Source organism: Rhopilema esculentum, chromosome 20 (assembly GCF_057945365.1).
Source record: "Rhopilema esculentum isolate cy_ngs chromosome 20, ASM5794536v1, whole genome shotgun sequence".
Lineage (NCBI taxonomy): Eukaryota > Metazoa > Cnidaria > Scyphozoa > Rhizostomeae > Rhizostomatidae > Rhopilema > Rhopilema esculentum.
Genome location: NC_142834.1, coordinates 14481310 through 14497267, shown reverse-complemented (window position 1 = coordinate 14497267; position 15958 = coordinate 14481310). Strand labels below are relative to the sequence as shown.

The following is a 15958-nucleotide window of genomic DNA, read 5'->3' as shown; positions in this document are numbered from 1 at the left end:
TCGTCGTTCCACCTAGCAGTTTTAGAATCTATCTACATAAGCACGAAAAAACCGCTACTGTGTAGACAAAAGGAGTTCGTTTTCACCTTAGGACTCCACTGGTAACATTCTAATAGGCAAGCGGCACTGATTGGTCAACCTTTACAGTCATGTGCTCGTGTTTCTGATTGGCCTATTTCGATCCACAACTGGGTATATATATTTCTTAGCGTAGAGTTTTCGATCTATGTTCCGGCCTTTTAAAACTCTGAAGAGTGTCAGACGAAAAGCTTTAGTTTACTAAATGTTTGCTTTTTTCAAAGCCATTTACAAGTTTTGTACCACCAAAAGATTGTTAGTATCGATTTTGTTTTTCGTCTGACTTCGAAGGAAAAATATTTTTTAATGTGATTCTATTGTTCAATACTGCTTTAAAGCAAACCAAAAGTTAGTCTTTGGCATTCTTTTTTGTAAAACTGGCGTTCCTTGTTGGTAAAAAGGCATTTTCTTACAGACAAGTGGCATAGCCTAAACACTTTTTACTACGGTAGTGGCTGGCGCCGCCAATGGCTGCTTGGATCATTGTCTTTTAAGATGTATCGGTGCACAGGGAGTTTTTTTATTATGGTTTTGTTACAAGGTAGGCATAAGCAGGGACCGCGCACCACTCTAAAAGTGGAGGGGCTGAAATGGGTGTGACAGAAAATTTTTTGAGGCGACGCCCCCTTGAACGCCGAAAAACACCCCTTTTAGAAAATGCTTGCTTATTTCTATTGAATTATTATAAACAGTTTGGTTCAGAGAAGATATCAATAACTATAAAAATAGATAGAATTAGCTCGAGGGTAATAAAAAGCCAAGCTAACCAAGTTGGAAAATACATGAGATCATTAAACAAGATGAAACACCTAGAAAAAGAACAAAAATGGCTCCCAGTCAATGAGAAGTGCTACTACATAGGAGTAAACTACCCAAAGTTGCGTTAGAGTAAACCTTCAAAAAAATTTTCTAGCCTATTATTGCAAAAAAGGGGTGGGCCATAGCCCTTTCTAGCCCAATGGCTGCGCGGTGCCTGGGCATAAGGTGCTGTTTTTAGAAGTAATATAAGTCCAGAGCGCGAAAAAAATTGCCTTTGAAACATTTCTTGCCAGCCTACCACAACGTTACCACGTCTCAAGATTAGGTCGTAGCCAATGATATAGAAGCGCCGAAACATTGGTCGTAGCATGTAGTCCTCATCAAGTAGGGCGAGGAAACGCTTCGAAATTCTCGCACTCTTTTTCAATGTGTTCGTACGATTTTTGTGAACAGATCGGTTTTTAATCCTAGAGAAAATATTTTGTGAATTGGGCATATTCGCACGAATGCCAGTATTTTAGGAAGAACAATTTTATTCTGGCAGCAAAATTGGGAACGTCTTCTGCATTTTTTAAATGCGAATCCCGTTGTCTGTACTTTAAACAAAAAGCTTGTTCTTGCCAGCTGTCTGCTCTCAAAGAATGAAAGAAGCAAATTTTAGGCTATCAGTCTGAAAACCCATCGCATTATTGTTGTTAAAACTCATTACAAATTAATTATTCAGAAGAAAGAGAATTCTGAATTAGGCTCTCGTGTGAGATTTTAAACAAGGTTGCTCCGAGAGCAGGCGTGATGCTAGTTGCGTTGGGTTAGGCGAGTATCAGAATAAGGTATCGAAGAGGTATGTTGATCTTAAGCCGAAAAAGTTTTATCAAAATGATTAAATATTGTTTATATGAAGATTGTATTGGCAGCTCTTACGATTGCCATATCTAGACAAAACTGTAAACACCTGATGGTAGGACCGTCTTTAATTGCTAGTTGCTTGGTGGTAGCATTAAAAGTGAAATTCAGAGTAGCAACTTAATTAGTCTAAACACAAAAGCTTTAGATATTTCTGAATATCTGCGAGAATGCTATAAATAATTGCTATTTGTCGAGTTTCAATTTTTTGTCATAGGTCGTCCTGGTTATCTAATTTTGCATCTAGAGATAGTTAGAGCTAGTATGTCGAAGTCTTAAGCCTTTCAGCGATATTTCTATCACTGTGAAATGTAGCAAATTAACAGTTACATACATAAATCAGCTGCTTTTTGTTTGGTTTTCATTTCTCTTTAGTCTTGTTTCATTTGTCTGAAATTCTGCTTTATCAAACTCTATTTCAGCTGAAAGACAAAGTCTAAGTTATCTCAATATACCGTTTTGGATATTTTTCTTCATTCCTCTTTCCTTTATTATTTATCTAAAAATTTCCAAGGTTTTCTCTGATCTCGAAATTTTCTCTTGAAAGCTACAATCGATATGTCTTTTTAAAAACACAACGTTTTACATAAAGCCCCGTTTAAACGATCCAACATTTCTCCTAGCATTTGCCCAGTATTGATGTTGAGTGGGTCGTTTGAACACCATGATGGGTCTTCCAAAATGTTTGGAATGTTTCAGAAATATTTTCTATCACTAGTCAATAAATTACTTTGTTATTTCGTTTATTATTTCTTCCCTTATCTATACTTTTATTTATCATATATATTTATTATCTTATTTTCTATAAATGTTATACAATTAATTATCTGAAGAATAAATAGCTTAAATTTGCAATTTTTTTCTTTCAGTTATCATATTTATCACATTATTGCATTGGTCGTAACGCTAATTTCAGAAATTTATATCTTCGTAGCATACGTGGTACTTATACATTTTCAAAACGAAGCAGCCTTAAGAAAATAATTATTTTTCTGACTGTCAGGTCGACGCCTAGGGGTTTGGCATTCTAAGTTTATTATTACCACATCTTTGCTGATTTTCAAAATATTGGATAAATCAAATTTTAGTCAAGGGTAGATTTGTTTATAGTTTTCTGACAGATTGTAAAGTAGTTGTTGTTTTCAGTGTGAACACCAAAAACGGAGACATTTAAATACGCTAACATCGGCAACAAATAACGTGCTTTGTAGCACATCAAATCTAAAAAATTTTGAAATTGAAAAATTCACAATGGACTGGTATCTGTTACAACAAAGTTTTTCACGTTTTTCACTTGTATTTAATTTCATTTATAATGACGCCAATTTGTTGAGGATTCGTGAACGCCTCTTTCCAAAAATGAGGCCACCAATAGCGTTTTTGTTGGAGTAGTGTGAACACCTATCATCCATCTATCCCAGTCTTTTGTCGATGTCACCAGAGAAGGGCGTCTAAATGAAAAACACTCTGGCCTATCACCCCATCATGCCACCTAGTTGGCTTTAGACCTCACTTCTGTTATATTAAGAAGTTTGCTACATGTTTTATGAATGTGCGGCGTAGTTTCTCGTTTTTTCTGGTTTCTTCCAATTTGCGCGTGGTGTTTGAGTGCAGCTGGCTGTTTATTGTGTCACACAGCCTTCAACAAAAAAGCGAATTGATGACGTCATTAAAAGTATTGAGGAATTTCTACCGTACAATCCCTGGTGCAATCCAAAAAAGCACTGAGAAATATTCCTTCATAGTTGTCTGGATACAACCGCTTAAGTAAACCCGACTTAGCCACCAAATCATTGTAACTTTGTCTTTGTTCAAATGCATGAACTAAGCCTTGAATTGCACTTTAACAAACTCTTTATCTGGACCAAGCTGTAGAATTTAACGTATCCTGTGGTATCAGTTCAGACTATAAAATAGATTTTTGATGTCATCTCTCGACCACACTGGTGACTGTTACTAACTCATTGCGTCATATTTTGGTCCGTACCAGCTCTCCCGCTATTTCAATCTACTTCGTACCTTATTTTGACTAGTTAATTTTTGTTTTAGGGAAGAGGATTGGCGCATTGACAGACCACGAGTTGCCAGAAACATTATTCAGGACCTTGGTCTTGGTGACGTCTCGTGACACACCCAAAGATAGTGCCATTACGGAGGAGCTTGTCTTGATATTGCATATTGTGTTCTCGAAAATGGGTACAAAAGGTAAGCGATGTTGTTGCTGTTACACTGAAACATGGCGGTCACGTACTCAGTTAAAAACACGAAAAGGCCTGGATACACATATTGCATATATTGTTTTAAGTAGGTAGGTTTGATCCCGAATTTTTGGATGAGGTATCCCCCTGCGTACCAAAGATTGCTGCAATGTTTTATGCTGTAACGGCAAATAATAATTCAGGGTGTCAGGTTATATAAGCTAGTTTTGCTTGAGGATGGTTAAATTGATACCAGAAGTTCTGTGACAGAGATTCATTGGTTACCTTGCTTAAATTGAATACAAGGGCAACTAAAATACATGATAAGTTTGGTTCAGGGGATTTAATTCTGTTTTATGAAAAATGAAGGACCTGCAACGTGCAAAATTTTGAGTAGTCAGTTGCAAATAGTTGTAAAAGTATGAATCCGGATCCAATTTCTGTCGTTTTTAGTAACCATGTATCCAGTGTTGTTTCAGTTGCTGCAGTTTTGCCGCGTTTATCTTCACTGATAACAAATTTAAGATTAGTCAAGAGAACCTTGAACCACAAAGCATCAATTTTATTGATTTCTGCTTCAAGGGATACATAAGGATTTCACGTTCTAAACAGCTTTCGAACCATATCTTTCTATGAAATCTTCATATCTTTGAATAAAGAGATTTTGAACAGTATCTTTCTACAAAGTTGCCTTATTGAATTTTAGTTGATTAAGTAATTTTGTTTAAGACATCATATTGAATTATGATAAATAGACGAACTGCAAAATTGTGGTTTGGTGATTTTTTTCTTTTTTAGTTTTATTAAAGAAGGGTTTTGGTCATGATTGCAATAGATATTTGTTTTATTATATGTTATATTCTTGCTTCAGTCAAACAAAGCTTCAAAAATGCTTCTCTATCGAAAATGCCTCCATGTCCTCTGAGGCTAACCCTTACCTCTACAATTTCCGATTTTGAAAATCCCTGATGCCCTATATCGAATTATCTTCTCTCAAGTTCAAGTAGGCGAAAAGACCCAATTCATCAGATCGACGCCCTATCCCATAGTTTACCTATTTTGGTTGGAGTTTTTAAAATTTTATCACATTAGATCCCCAAAAAGGGCCAGTTAGTTTAGACATTGGTCTTCCATTCAGAGTTAGTTCCTGATTAAAAGCCAATAGAACTTGTAAAATTTGCTAGGTATCTTCTTAAATACATCTACAACTTTGAATTCAATAGCTAACCTTATTCTAAATTTTGGCTTTGACAGTTTTTGTAGCTAAATATTTCCAGTTAATCATTGGTTTAGCTCATTTTACAGTTTATATTAGCTATTTTTGTGATTTATGAAATGGTGCAATTTAAAAAAATTAAAAGTAAAATTTAGATGATGAACTTTCCCCACAATGCTCTATCGAGGAACTGACGATTGTATCTTTTGCCGGCCTTCCAAATTCGACTCTGTTGTTCTGTTGGAGAAAGAGTTAAAAGTTCAAGTATTCCGGAAATGTGATTCTGTTATTAATTTCTCATATATTGACATTATTTTTTCAGTCATGAATTCATAATGACGTCATCACATAATTTTATTTTGCAGACAAACGCTTCGCAGTGCAAGCGCGCATGACGGGCGCGTTACAGGTCAGCCTGAACGTCGCCAAGCAAAACCCACAGAACTTCAAAGTCTTGCATCCTGTGCTACAAGTGCTTAAGATCTATGCAAACAGCCGTAAGTTCTCTCTTTGATAAATGCAGTTGACCGTTAATTCTTGCTCGAACCTTCAACAATAAGCATATTCGAAAAAACTTGTATTATCAGGGATTTCTTGAATACACAAGGACTAAAATTATCGAGGTTCGATATTTCGAAGGACTCGAACTTTGAAATCCCGAATTATCAAAAGAATTATCGAAATTCGAATTATCGTAAAGAAGTTCGAAAGTTCGTATAATCGAAACTTTGTGTTGTCGAAAGCTCGTATTGTCGAAATCTCGAATTACCGAAAGACTAAAATTATCGAATTTCCAAATTTCGAAGGGCTCGAATTTTCAAATCTCCAGATATCAAAAGCTCGTGTTATCAATATTCGAATAATTAGAAGCTCGAACCAGCAATAATTGGCCTAAAAAGTTGCCTTTAACAAAGGGAAAAGAATTTTTCCTTTTCTTTTTTAAAACATTTTCAAGCAATATCGGTTTTTGGTTGATACGAACTCCTAAATTCATCATCAGTTTGACTTGAAAAAACGAGCCATTTGAAAATTTAAATCGAAAAGTCATTTATTTTAAAGGAATTTTGGCTTGTTATTGAGAATTGCTGTAAAAGTGTGGGAAAATTTTATGAAAGATCTAGTTATCAAATACTTGGTCCAAATGCCGGAAGCGAGATGAAGTTAATACTGATCGAATGAATCGGTTCGGGAAAATCTTATCAATTTGCAGTGTACATAGTTTTTTATCTAAACAATTTTTCTTTGAGGGAACAACAAATTGGCTCGTGTAATTTTCACCTCTGGTATCTTCGTATATTCGTATTCCATCATTACTTGCTTTCTGTTTCTACTTTCTGTGAAAATTCATTCGAGTTTCAACTAAATCTCTGTTAGATTTCTATTAAGATCATCTCTAGAATTTCCAATCTCAAATAAATATTTTAATTTTGAAATTTACTTTCCATGCAGATTTACATATGCCATAGTATCACAGAGTTTCACTTGAATTTTCTGTCAGTCCGCACTTATAAGTGTTTATATGACAACTAGAAATCAAAAAGCTTTTATAGCAGGTTTCACTGAAATTTTTAATGCAAATTCTAATTTATTTTAAGTATACGATGCAATCTATATTCAGCTTTACAATTTCAGTGTTGAAAATAAGTTTTTCGTCATTTCTATAACCAGGTCCCTCCCTGATCCTACTTTAAAGGTTTTTTCTAAACATCAAAGCATTTTTTTTGGATTGTTTGACCTACACCTCTCTAGTGTGTAAGATTTTCGTTTTCATAGAGTTATTTCAAAATCAGAGATTCATTTATCATTTCAGAAACTCGTGTATTCTATTTAAGAGCATAATAAAAAACTGTTGTATTTGCCATCTGCACTAAAACTAGATTTTAGATGACATTTCGTAATATTTCATCTGTCTCAGAAACATCAGCTGCATTGCAGTTATCTTTCGTCAAAATCAAAACCAACATCTTGACAACTGTTTTTAAAGTAATAATTACCATGGAATTAAATCTGGAAATGGAATCTTCGTTGATTTCCAGGCAAAACTTTGACCACATTTATTGTGGATGCTCAGCGATTTCCAGTTGTCTTGTGAAAAGTCTATCAGCGTTTCGACCGCAACTGGAGCAAGATTTCAATAAAGATTAGATGTGATATTAAGACTTAATCTTGATTAACTTCTGCGTGACAGTTTTATACGGCACATGAGCGTAGTGGTTTACATCTCAAATTAAATTCTTTATACCAAATACCTCACAAGACTTTCAACATCAAAGCTATAATCGGGGCCATGCGTTATTGGACTGACTTGCCAAATTATAGTCTTTTGAGAAAATTCCCTCATTACCCAAACATGCAATGTTGATATGTGTATTTCATTCCGATTACTGGAACACATGCATTGTCCAAGTAACCAACATTGCTTCAAGGAAGTTTTTTTTATTATCATTAGGGGGTACAAAATGCCCTGCTGAAATTTAAACGGATTCTCGTCCAGTCTAGTAGCCTTTTAGCCACGATTATTGGCTATATCTTTTGTCATGTGACATTTACCAACTATTTGGAATTTAGACTCAATTTCTCCAACTAATGAATTTCACAATACGGTATTACATAAGAGGTTTATTTTTCCTCCCTAAGCTTTATTCAAGTTATATAAACATATAAACTGTTGTTTGATGGTCGCATAAGCCTGAAACTCTGAGTTTCAACTTGGAATCTTCCTGTTCTATAAAGTAAAAGGGTGCACAGGTATGTTTTTACAACACTTTAGAATCGAACACTTTCAAAAGTTTGATCGTAAACATTTTTAAACATAGTTTTATTTTGTTTCAGCTGTTAACTGCAACATAATGGTGAAAGGTGGTGGAATTGAAACGTTGATAAAGATATTGCCATTCTGTGGTCAAAAACGCGTTCTTTCCGCCAAGTAAGATTTTCGTTTCGTATGGTCAAGGTTAGGCAATCGTGTTGTGTGTCAATCTCCTTGGCAGCACACACAGTTCCTAGAACATCTCTTTCTTCAAATAGTTATCCATATTATGCTATTGCTTCACTTTTGTTGTTGTCTTTTATTTTTTATGAAATTTAGTACAACTTGTCCATTGTTAAAAATAATAATAATAGTAATAATAATAATATTAATAATAAGATCATATTTATACAGGTTAACTTTGGTCAGCAACAACGTGATGTTATCAATAAAGGACCTGTCTAAATTATACATCGATTACCGAAATAAAAATTATATACATGATGGAAATGAAATCTTAAAAGTCGAAGTTAAATTTTTTACAAAAGTCTTAGAATTGAAGTTTCATACTTCATTTCGTCTGTTAATTTATTAAAAATCTTTGCTCCTTGAAAGTAAAACGCCTTATGTCAGTATCAGTATCATTATTATCATCATAATTAATATTTGCTGAGATTGACTGAGCATAAATTGAATTATCAGATTTAGTCTATAGTCTCGAGCTTCTTATCTTCTCAGGGGCCATCATTTTATAAAAATATTCATGTTAACTCGCTGATTCAATTTAATCGCATCTTATTCTTAATGTTTTGCTGGATTAATATTATATCGATTCGATTATAAACCACTAATCTAGGACTTAGAATGTTTCAATAAGTTTTAAAAAATTAGCCAAATTTCGACATATTACCCCTATTTGTGCTTAAACTTGCAAATGTTTACCGATTTTATAATCTTTGTGGTAAAATAGAGTATCTGTTTTTAATTCTGAGTTCTGATGCTTAATGTTTGTGCATGGCAACCAATGGCCCCCGACTTCCTTTTCAGAATTATTCTGGAAATTCTGGCACTTCTCGTGAAGTCAAGTAAGTGAGACATACTTCCTTACTTCTTAACAAAGTATGATAGATATCGAGGGTTATTTTGTGAACAAAACTTGAAAATAAATATTTTATATAGTTAAATGTTGTAATCAAGGTTTTTTTAGTCCTCTAAATGTACATCTTTGGATCTGCCTTTGGGCACAAAACATAATCTGGTGCTAGATGTCATCCCAACTTTTATAGACTGATTGGTGTTGTGAAAATACTCGATTTTAGTAGATAAAATATCAGCTGTTTGTGAGGCTATTTCTCCTCCACTCTGGAACTGATGAACCATTTTTTTAGAGATTGGAGCAAGAAGAGCGGTACTCCAAGGCGCAGTTCCTCTCCTTCTCAACATGTTTGTAGATTGGCATCGCACTGATCACAGGCATAGACAGACGACCTTGCGGAAAAGCATCTTAACTGTTCTAAAGAACATCATCATGATAAGTAAGTTGAGCCGGGGTTTGTTGTTTAAGGATATATCTTTGTGAAAGTAACATAACATCTATCAACCCATCAATAAATCAGTCATTCAAATCACTTCAATCACTACGATCACTTCTATTATTCCTATCACCTCGATCACCCCTATCACTTCTATCACCCCGTTCACTCCGAGCGCTCCATCCCGATCAATATGCCACGTTGTCCTAGCGACTAATCACTAATCAATTCGATCAATTTTTATTTCTTGAGTTTGTGATACATTCCTAAATTAGGTACATGGACATATTTATAAGTCTATTACTTATTAAATGGCATAATTCTGATAACCACAGCAGGACATTTAAATACCAGAGAGAAATAACCAAAACATTAGATAATAGAAGTATGTATATACTAAGGGAGGATGCGAAGGCGTGGCTTGTGACAAAGTGTAGTTTGAAGAAGTTTATCTTCAAGATATCGATAATCGGTGAAAAACCGTACGTCCTACTTTGTGGTATGGAGCAATGCTTGTCGATTTTAACTATTCATTTCTCATTGCTTTGCTTCCCTATGCTTCAATAATCACCCTACCAAAATTTTTATTTCGGAATTGTTCTCAATTCTCAGACAGTGGAAGGAAGGCACTGGCTCAGATTGATGGCATGAAAGTTCTTTACAACATTGCAATGGAAGGGTTAGAATGTATGTTTACGATCTCTTTGAAAAATATACCACTGCTTCATGATATTTATGAAATAAAGTGTGCGGCACTCCTCACTGCCATGCTTGCACCCCTTGGCATGAAAGTTCTTTACAACATTGCAATGGAAGGGTTAGAATGTATGTTTACGATCTCTTTGAAAAATATACCACTGCTTCATGATATTTATGAAATAAAGTGTGCGGCACTCCTCACTGCCATGCTTGCACCCCTGAAGTTAATCGACACACAAGACACTTCAAACAATCACAATTTCGATCTTTTCTTTACAAATCTGACCTAGTCTTTTATCAATCTCAGAACCAGTCTCTTTTAAAACAACTTCCCTCTTCTAGAACAATCTTCTTAGTTTTACCCCACCCCCCCCCCCCCCCCAGCCCCCTCAACTTACTATTAATAGTTTATCAATCTTGTTTTAAGCTAAACTTAATTGTCTCTTTCCAAGCTTGCGGATGCTTTTGCAATAGGTGTTTACCACTTCTGGGTATACTTCAACCAAGAATTTTGCTCGCTATCATTCTCAGATTCCTTGTGATGTTGTTGTCAATTATTTTTTCTGTTGCTCCTTCACAGGTAAAGAGCTAGATGGAATGATCAAGCTGATCATATTGATTCTTCGGCGGTGCTTCGCTAGGCCTTACCTTCCTCTGCGCAGCAACCTAAGCATTTTCAGTTACCGCGTCCGGTCCCCTCTTGAAACCGGAAGCAGTACTGAGAACTCAGAGGATGATACGGGCGTAACCGAGAGTTCCGAAGAAGACATTTGTACTTTCAAAGCTACAGGTTAGTTGTCCTTTGACTTTGTTAACTTTCGGGAGAGTATGGTATTATACAATGCTTTTTCACTATATCCAATTAAGCCATTGGTGCTGGAAAATTTCAAGATAGTACGGTAAGAGGACCTTCGTTTGAGAAACCACTGAATTTCTGATGCTATTGTAATATTTTGTGCTTATATGATTATGTCATGACATGTCATGTTATGTCATGTCATGTCATGTCATGTCATGTCATGTCATGTCATGTTATGTTTTGTTATTTTATGTTATGTCATGTCATGTCATGTCATGTTATGTCATGTCATGTCATGTTATGTTATGTTTATATACAAATTTTTATATATGTTCATTCTTATGCAGCTGATTTTCAAATTGATGTCGAAGATAATGATGATGCAAATGTTGATGACGAAGTACAGATGACAAAAGATGACTTCGACAAGGAAACTTGTTTGGGGGGTGACCCAAAAAGACAACGAACTGACTTGGCAATGTATGAAGAATTTATTAAAGAAATGTTTGATTTCGCGGTACGTTTTAGTTGTGATTTTCTCTCCTTTTATGCGAAGTTCTTCTCTTTTGCCCTAGCAGAAACAGCCAATAGTAAATTGAAAAATTAATTTTGGCAGTATACCAAGTAGAGCATTGTTTGTCAATCTTTTTTGTCCATGGTACACTTTTTCATTGAAAAAAACGCGAGTCACGCCACCTATAAAAAATGTTAAAAAATTAACTCTGTGGCCATATTATAAAGTCGTTCTCATCGTAGTATCTTGAATAGGAATCAAATCTACATAAACAAAAAGTGTTTTATAATTAGATAAAATATTTCTATTCATTCATTGCGAATCATGGGCCTGTTTTCAGACGAATTAGGTGAAATCGAAGAAGTTTGCCACGGCACACTAGCCAATACCTAACGGCACACTAGTGTACCGTGGCAGAGTTTCTGAATGATTATGTCACAAAATACATTCGGAATCTACATAAGCAGACCTTTAAACCTGCAGAATCATTTAAATCTATGACATATTTGCTGAGATTGGAAATAAATATTTTTAGATTTCTTGTGCGCCTCCAAAAGATAAAGTTATGCAGCGAATAAAATTTCTGACCAGATTTTCATGCCTGATTTTCAAGTCTGTTTTTTAACCGCAGTTTTGATTCAATGAACCTCTTTTTGAATAAAAAATTAGAGCATCTACAGGCTCACAGACAATGCTCCCAACAATTGTCAAAGTAAATTATAAATTAACATTGTAAATTAGTTTTTTTGCCCTGTCCTAAGTGAACTTGCCCCGCTACGTGTTTCATTTCGCCCAAATCCTTCAGCACTGCAATAATGCCCTCTAACCAATTAACCATTTCATTACTTTGAAGGATGCCTTTCTGAATTCTTATTTTCCTCAACAGGTTGATCCGAGTGCCGAGTACACCGTCGATGAACATTTTGCAAACGATTCTCTGATTAGAATTCCGACCGCGACGATGGAGAGTCCAGCAAGTTTCTTCGGCTCTAACGACTTTTCGTCGTTTAATCAAATCTCTTCTCGGCGAAGCTATTCGCCAATCAAAAAGTCAACGAGCTTGGACAGTAACAGTATTCTGTCAGAAAGACGAAGCGAGAACAAAAACATTGTTTTTTCAAGCGATTCAGATAAGTAAGTCTTGATATTCTATCCTTCTTTTTGATAATTTGCGCTTTAAAAACTATGATAGACCTAAGAAAACGAACTTTGGTACTAATAGCATTGGGGCCTTGTGGCCTCGGATATGGAATGGACTCCCGAATAAATATACACATATGAACATATAAACATACTGAAAATATACACATTTTTAAGAGATTGGTAAAACAATGGGGTGGAGATATAGCTGCAATACTTGTCAATTTGAAAAACAAAACATCGATTAAAATAAATAAATAAATAAAAAAATTCATGAATAAGTATTGTTAAAATTGTGTCGCATTTTAGTTACCATTAAATTGATTATATTTTATATTGTAAATGTTTTCGAAATTTATTAGCTTCTCTTATTTTGGATTATTAAAAGCTGTTTTTTAAAAAAAAATTCGAATTAAGATAAAGTGACACACGCATGATATTTACTTACGAATCGGGTAAAAACAGGTTGTTATTTATGGTTGGTATTTTGATAAATTTACATGAATCTGTTAGTATTAAAAAGACCAGCTTGAAATTTTCAGCTTTGCCAGTTTTAAATGGCATTTCCAAAAGCAAAGAATCGGTTATGATTCTAAAATAGCACTTTCTGAAAAAGGATACTTTTTTGCTTACTGAAAAATCTGGAGGGGGAGGTACATTGTTAATAACCCTTTGAGATCCTCGTTAACGTACCATCCGCCATTAAATTTTTTAGGATAAGTATGATATTTTGTCGTATAGCTATACAAAATCTGTTCATAAACTGCGCATCTAAAGGAAAAGATTGACGAGGGTTGTCCTGCCTAGGTCATAACAGACTTTTTCAGAGTAACCTCGTTTCACTCTTTTCAGAGCAACCTCGTTTCGGAATTGTCTAGTTTCCATACTGCTCGACCTGATAGTCATAAATAAGCATGATTAATAGCCATAAATTAGTATGATTAATTTTTTCAAGTAAAGGGTCAGGGTTAGTGTAAGGGTTAATGTTAGGGTTAGGGTTAGGTTTAAGTTTAGGGTTAGGGTTAGGTTTAGGGTAAACTAATTACGTCATAAGGTCAAGCAGTTTGGAAACTAGACAGCTCCCCTCATTTCGCCCTTTTCAGAGCAACCTGGTTTCACCCTTTTCAGAGCAACCTCGTTTCACCCTTTTCAGAGCAACCTCATTTCACTCATTTCAGAGCATCTCCTATCACCCAATATAGACTCTGCTTTTCTTACTACTCGCAACCCTTGCCAATGTCGATTTTCATCTTTACAGTGAGGTTGAAATAACCACAACAACGACACTGTTTGAGCCAGGGGGCTTTGCACCTGAATCACCGATGATGTCGCCAGGGAGAACCAAGACTCCAAGTATGCCCTCGATTCCATGCCAGCGGACTTCTGGGAATCTTGACGGCATTGACTTCCTGGTAACAGGCATGCGATTGCATAGCAACTCCAGCTCGTCCCCGGCATTAAAAGACTATTTAAGCAACAAGTATGCGGCGAAAGCCAAATGTTTGGATACAGACGCCGAAGACTTACCCAAGTCTGAAATTTCTCGATGCGAAAAGTCTCGCAGTGATGTCGATGCATTGTCGGCCGTCGATTTACAGCGTCAACATTCGCTTGAAGGGTTTTCGTTTGAAAGAAAACACCTGTTACCCTTTGTAAAAGAGGCCTCCCCAAGCGTGTATGGGCATCATCCTGTGGTGGACCCGGAGCCGTTACTTGAGAAGAGAGTTGGTATTCACAGGTGAGTTCCTTTTGGTTGAGGATCTTTTACCAACGCCAAATGTTTGTAATGCTATGCTCTGCCATGCTATGCTGTGGTTTGCTTTGCTATGCTATGCTATGCTATGCTATGCTATGCTATGCTATGCTATGCTATGCTTTGCTATGCTATGCTATGCTATGCTATGCTATGCTATGCTATGCTATGCTATGCTATGCTATGCTTTGCTTTGCTATGCTATGCTTTGCTATGCTTTGCTATGCTTTGCTATGCTTTGCTATGCTTTGCTATGCTATGCTATGCTATGCTATGCTATGCTATGCTATGCTATGCTATGCTATGCTATGCTATGCTATGCTATGCTATGCTATGCTTTGCTATGCTTTGCTATGCTTTGCTATTCTTTGCTATGCTTTGCTATGCTATGCTATGCTATGCTATGCTATGCTATGCTATGCTATGCTATGCTATGCTATGCTATGCTATGCTATGCTATGCTATGCTATGCTATGCTATGCTATGCTATGCTATGCTATGCTAATCCATGCTTTGCTATGCTGTGTCTATTAATTTGACTCACTTTATTGGTCCTTTCCTTGCAGTAATTGAGCATACATTTGAACTTTGCCCTTTGCATTTCCAATCATCTGTAAATATTTCCTATACTGTTCCACATTAATTTTAAAGATGATTTTTTGAGCGAGCTTGTTCGCTTGCGTTTCACCGCGAATTGTTTCGAGGGCTGGAGATTGGAGTCAAAGCTATTGCCCATCGGGCCGACACACCTATGCAAATTTTGCCACAAAATACTGAAAAGCATCACTTTTGGTTGTTTGAAAATTAGATAAACACTTATTTAAGCCATTTAACCTAAATCGATGCATATTGAATTTGATAACATAATCCATTCAAGTTTTGATCATAAATTGGAAGGCTATTCATGCTCATCCAGCGTGTTTATCGAAAATGACTCCTTTCTTCAACAACTGTGATTGCATTACATACTGTTTTACACATGAAAATTCGGTGTTGATATAGGAAAGCCGAAGGATTGAATATTTCTGTGAAACACAGAAAGAGGCAAACGTTTTGAAACTATATGCGAAACATAATGGTATATATTTACTAAAACAGATCCCAAAATAACGTATAAATATCGTATTAAATTACAGCTGAAAGATGAACTCCGAACGAAACGAAAACGGGAAACTTGCTTAGCCCTTTATACAACGAAAGGGGTCACGTGATAATGACTAGGGTCCAGACCTCAGTACTCATCAAGTTTCTTCAAAATATCTCAATACGATACCTTGGCTGGATTTCCAAGAAGCTCAAACTTTGTACAGAAACCCAATCGACAATCGTTTCCTGCCAAATTTTATCCATCTTATTCCTAACCCTTTATATTTGCTTTTTTTGTTGGTTAGTTTTTTTACGACCCTATTCACATGTTACCGGATTAATTTCTTATCGGATCACTTATCACATCGGATAGGCATGAAACCGGTATGCTCTAGATCGTTCTTTCGGATCCAATCATTCGAATGTTGTATGGTTCTGTGAATGCACGGATCCGATAATGTTTTGCTCCGGACCTCGATTTTGAAAAGACGACATTGCAATTCTACGGCTTAAAGACGATGGATTTTTGGGA

General features: G+C 35.7%; 1 protein-coding gene across 2 annotated transcripts in view; it reads left to right on the top strand.

Moving 5' to 3' along the window:
* Nucleotides 1-15958, top strand: part of LOC135686997 (cytosolic carboxypeptidase 1) — a 40138-nt gene that overhangs the window by 12449 nt on the left and 11731 nt on the right. The window contains exons 1-11 of one of the 2 annotated variants that reach the window (XM_089114618.1): nucleotides 380-1678; nucleotides 3790-3945; nucleotides 5520-5651; nucleotides 7987-8080; nucleotides 8951-8988; nucleotides 9292-9438; nucleotides 10048-10122; nucleotides 10715-10924; nucleotides 11281-11450; nucleotides 12334-12581; nucleotides 13846-14325. In XM_089114618.1, the coding sequence (XP_088970744.1) occupies nucleotides 3933-3945; nucleotides 5520-5651; nucleotides 7987-8080; nucleotides 8951-8988; nucleotides 9292-9438; nucleotides 10048-10122; nucleotides 10715-10924; nucleotides 11281-11450; nucleotides 12334-12581; nucleotides 13846-14325 (1607 nt within the window). In that variant the 5' untranslated portion in view covers nucleotides 380-1678; nucleotides 3790-3932. Of the gene's footprint in view, nucleotides 1-379; nucleotides 1679-3789; nucleotides 3946-5519; nucleotides 5652-7986; nucleotides 8081-8950; nucleotides 8989-9291; nucleotides 9439-10047; nucleotides 10123-10714; nucleotides 10925-11280; nucleotides 11451-12333; nucleotides 12582-13845; nucleotides 14326-15958 lie in introns of those variants that run through there. The other variant, XM_089114617.1, reaches the window with a different exon arrangement.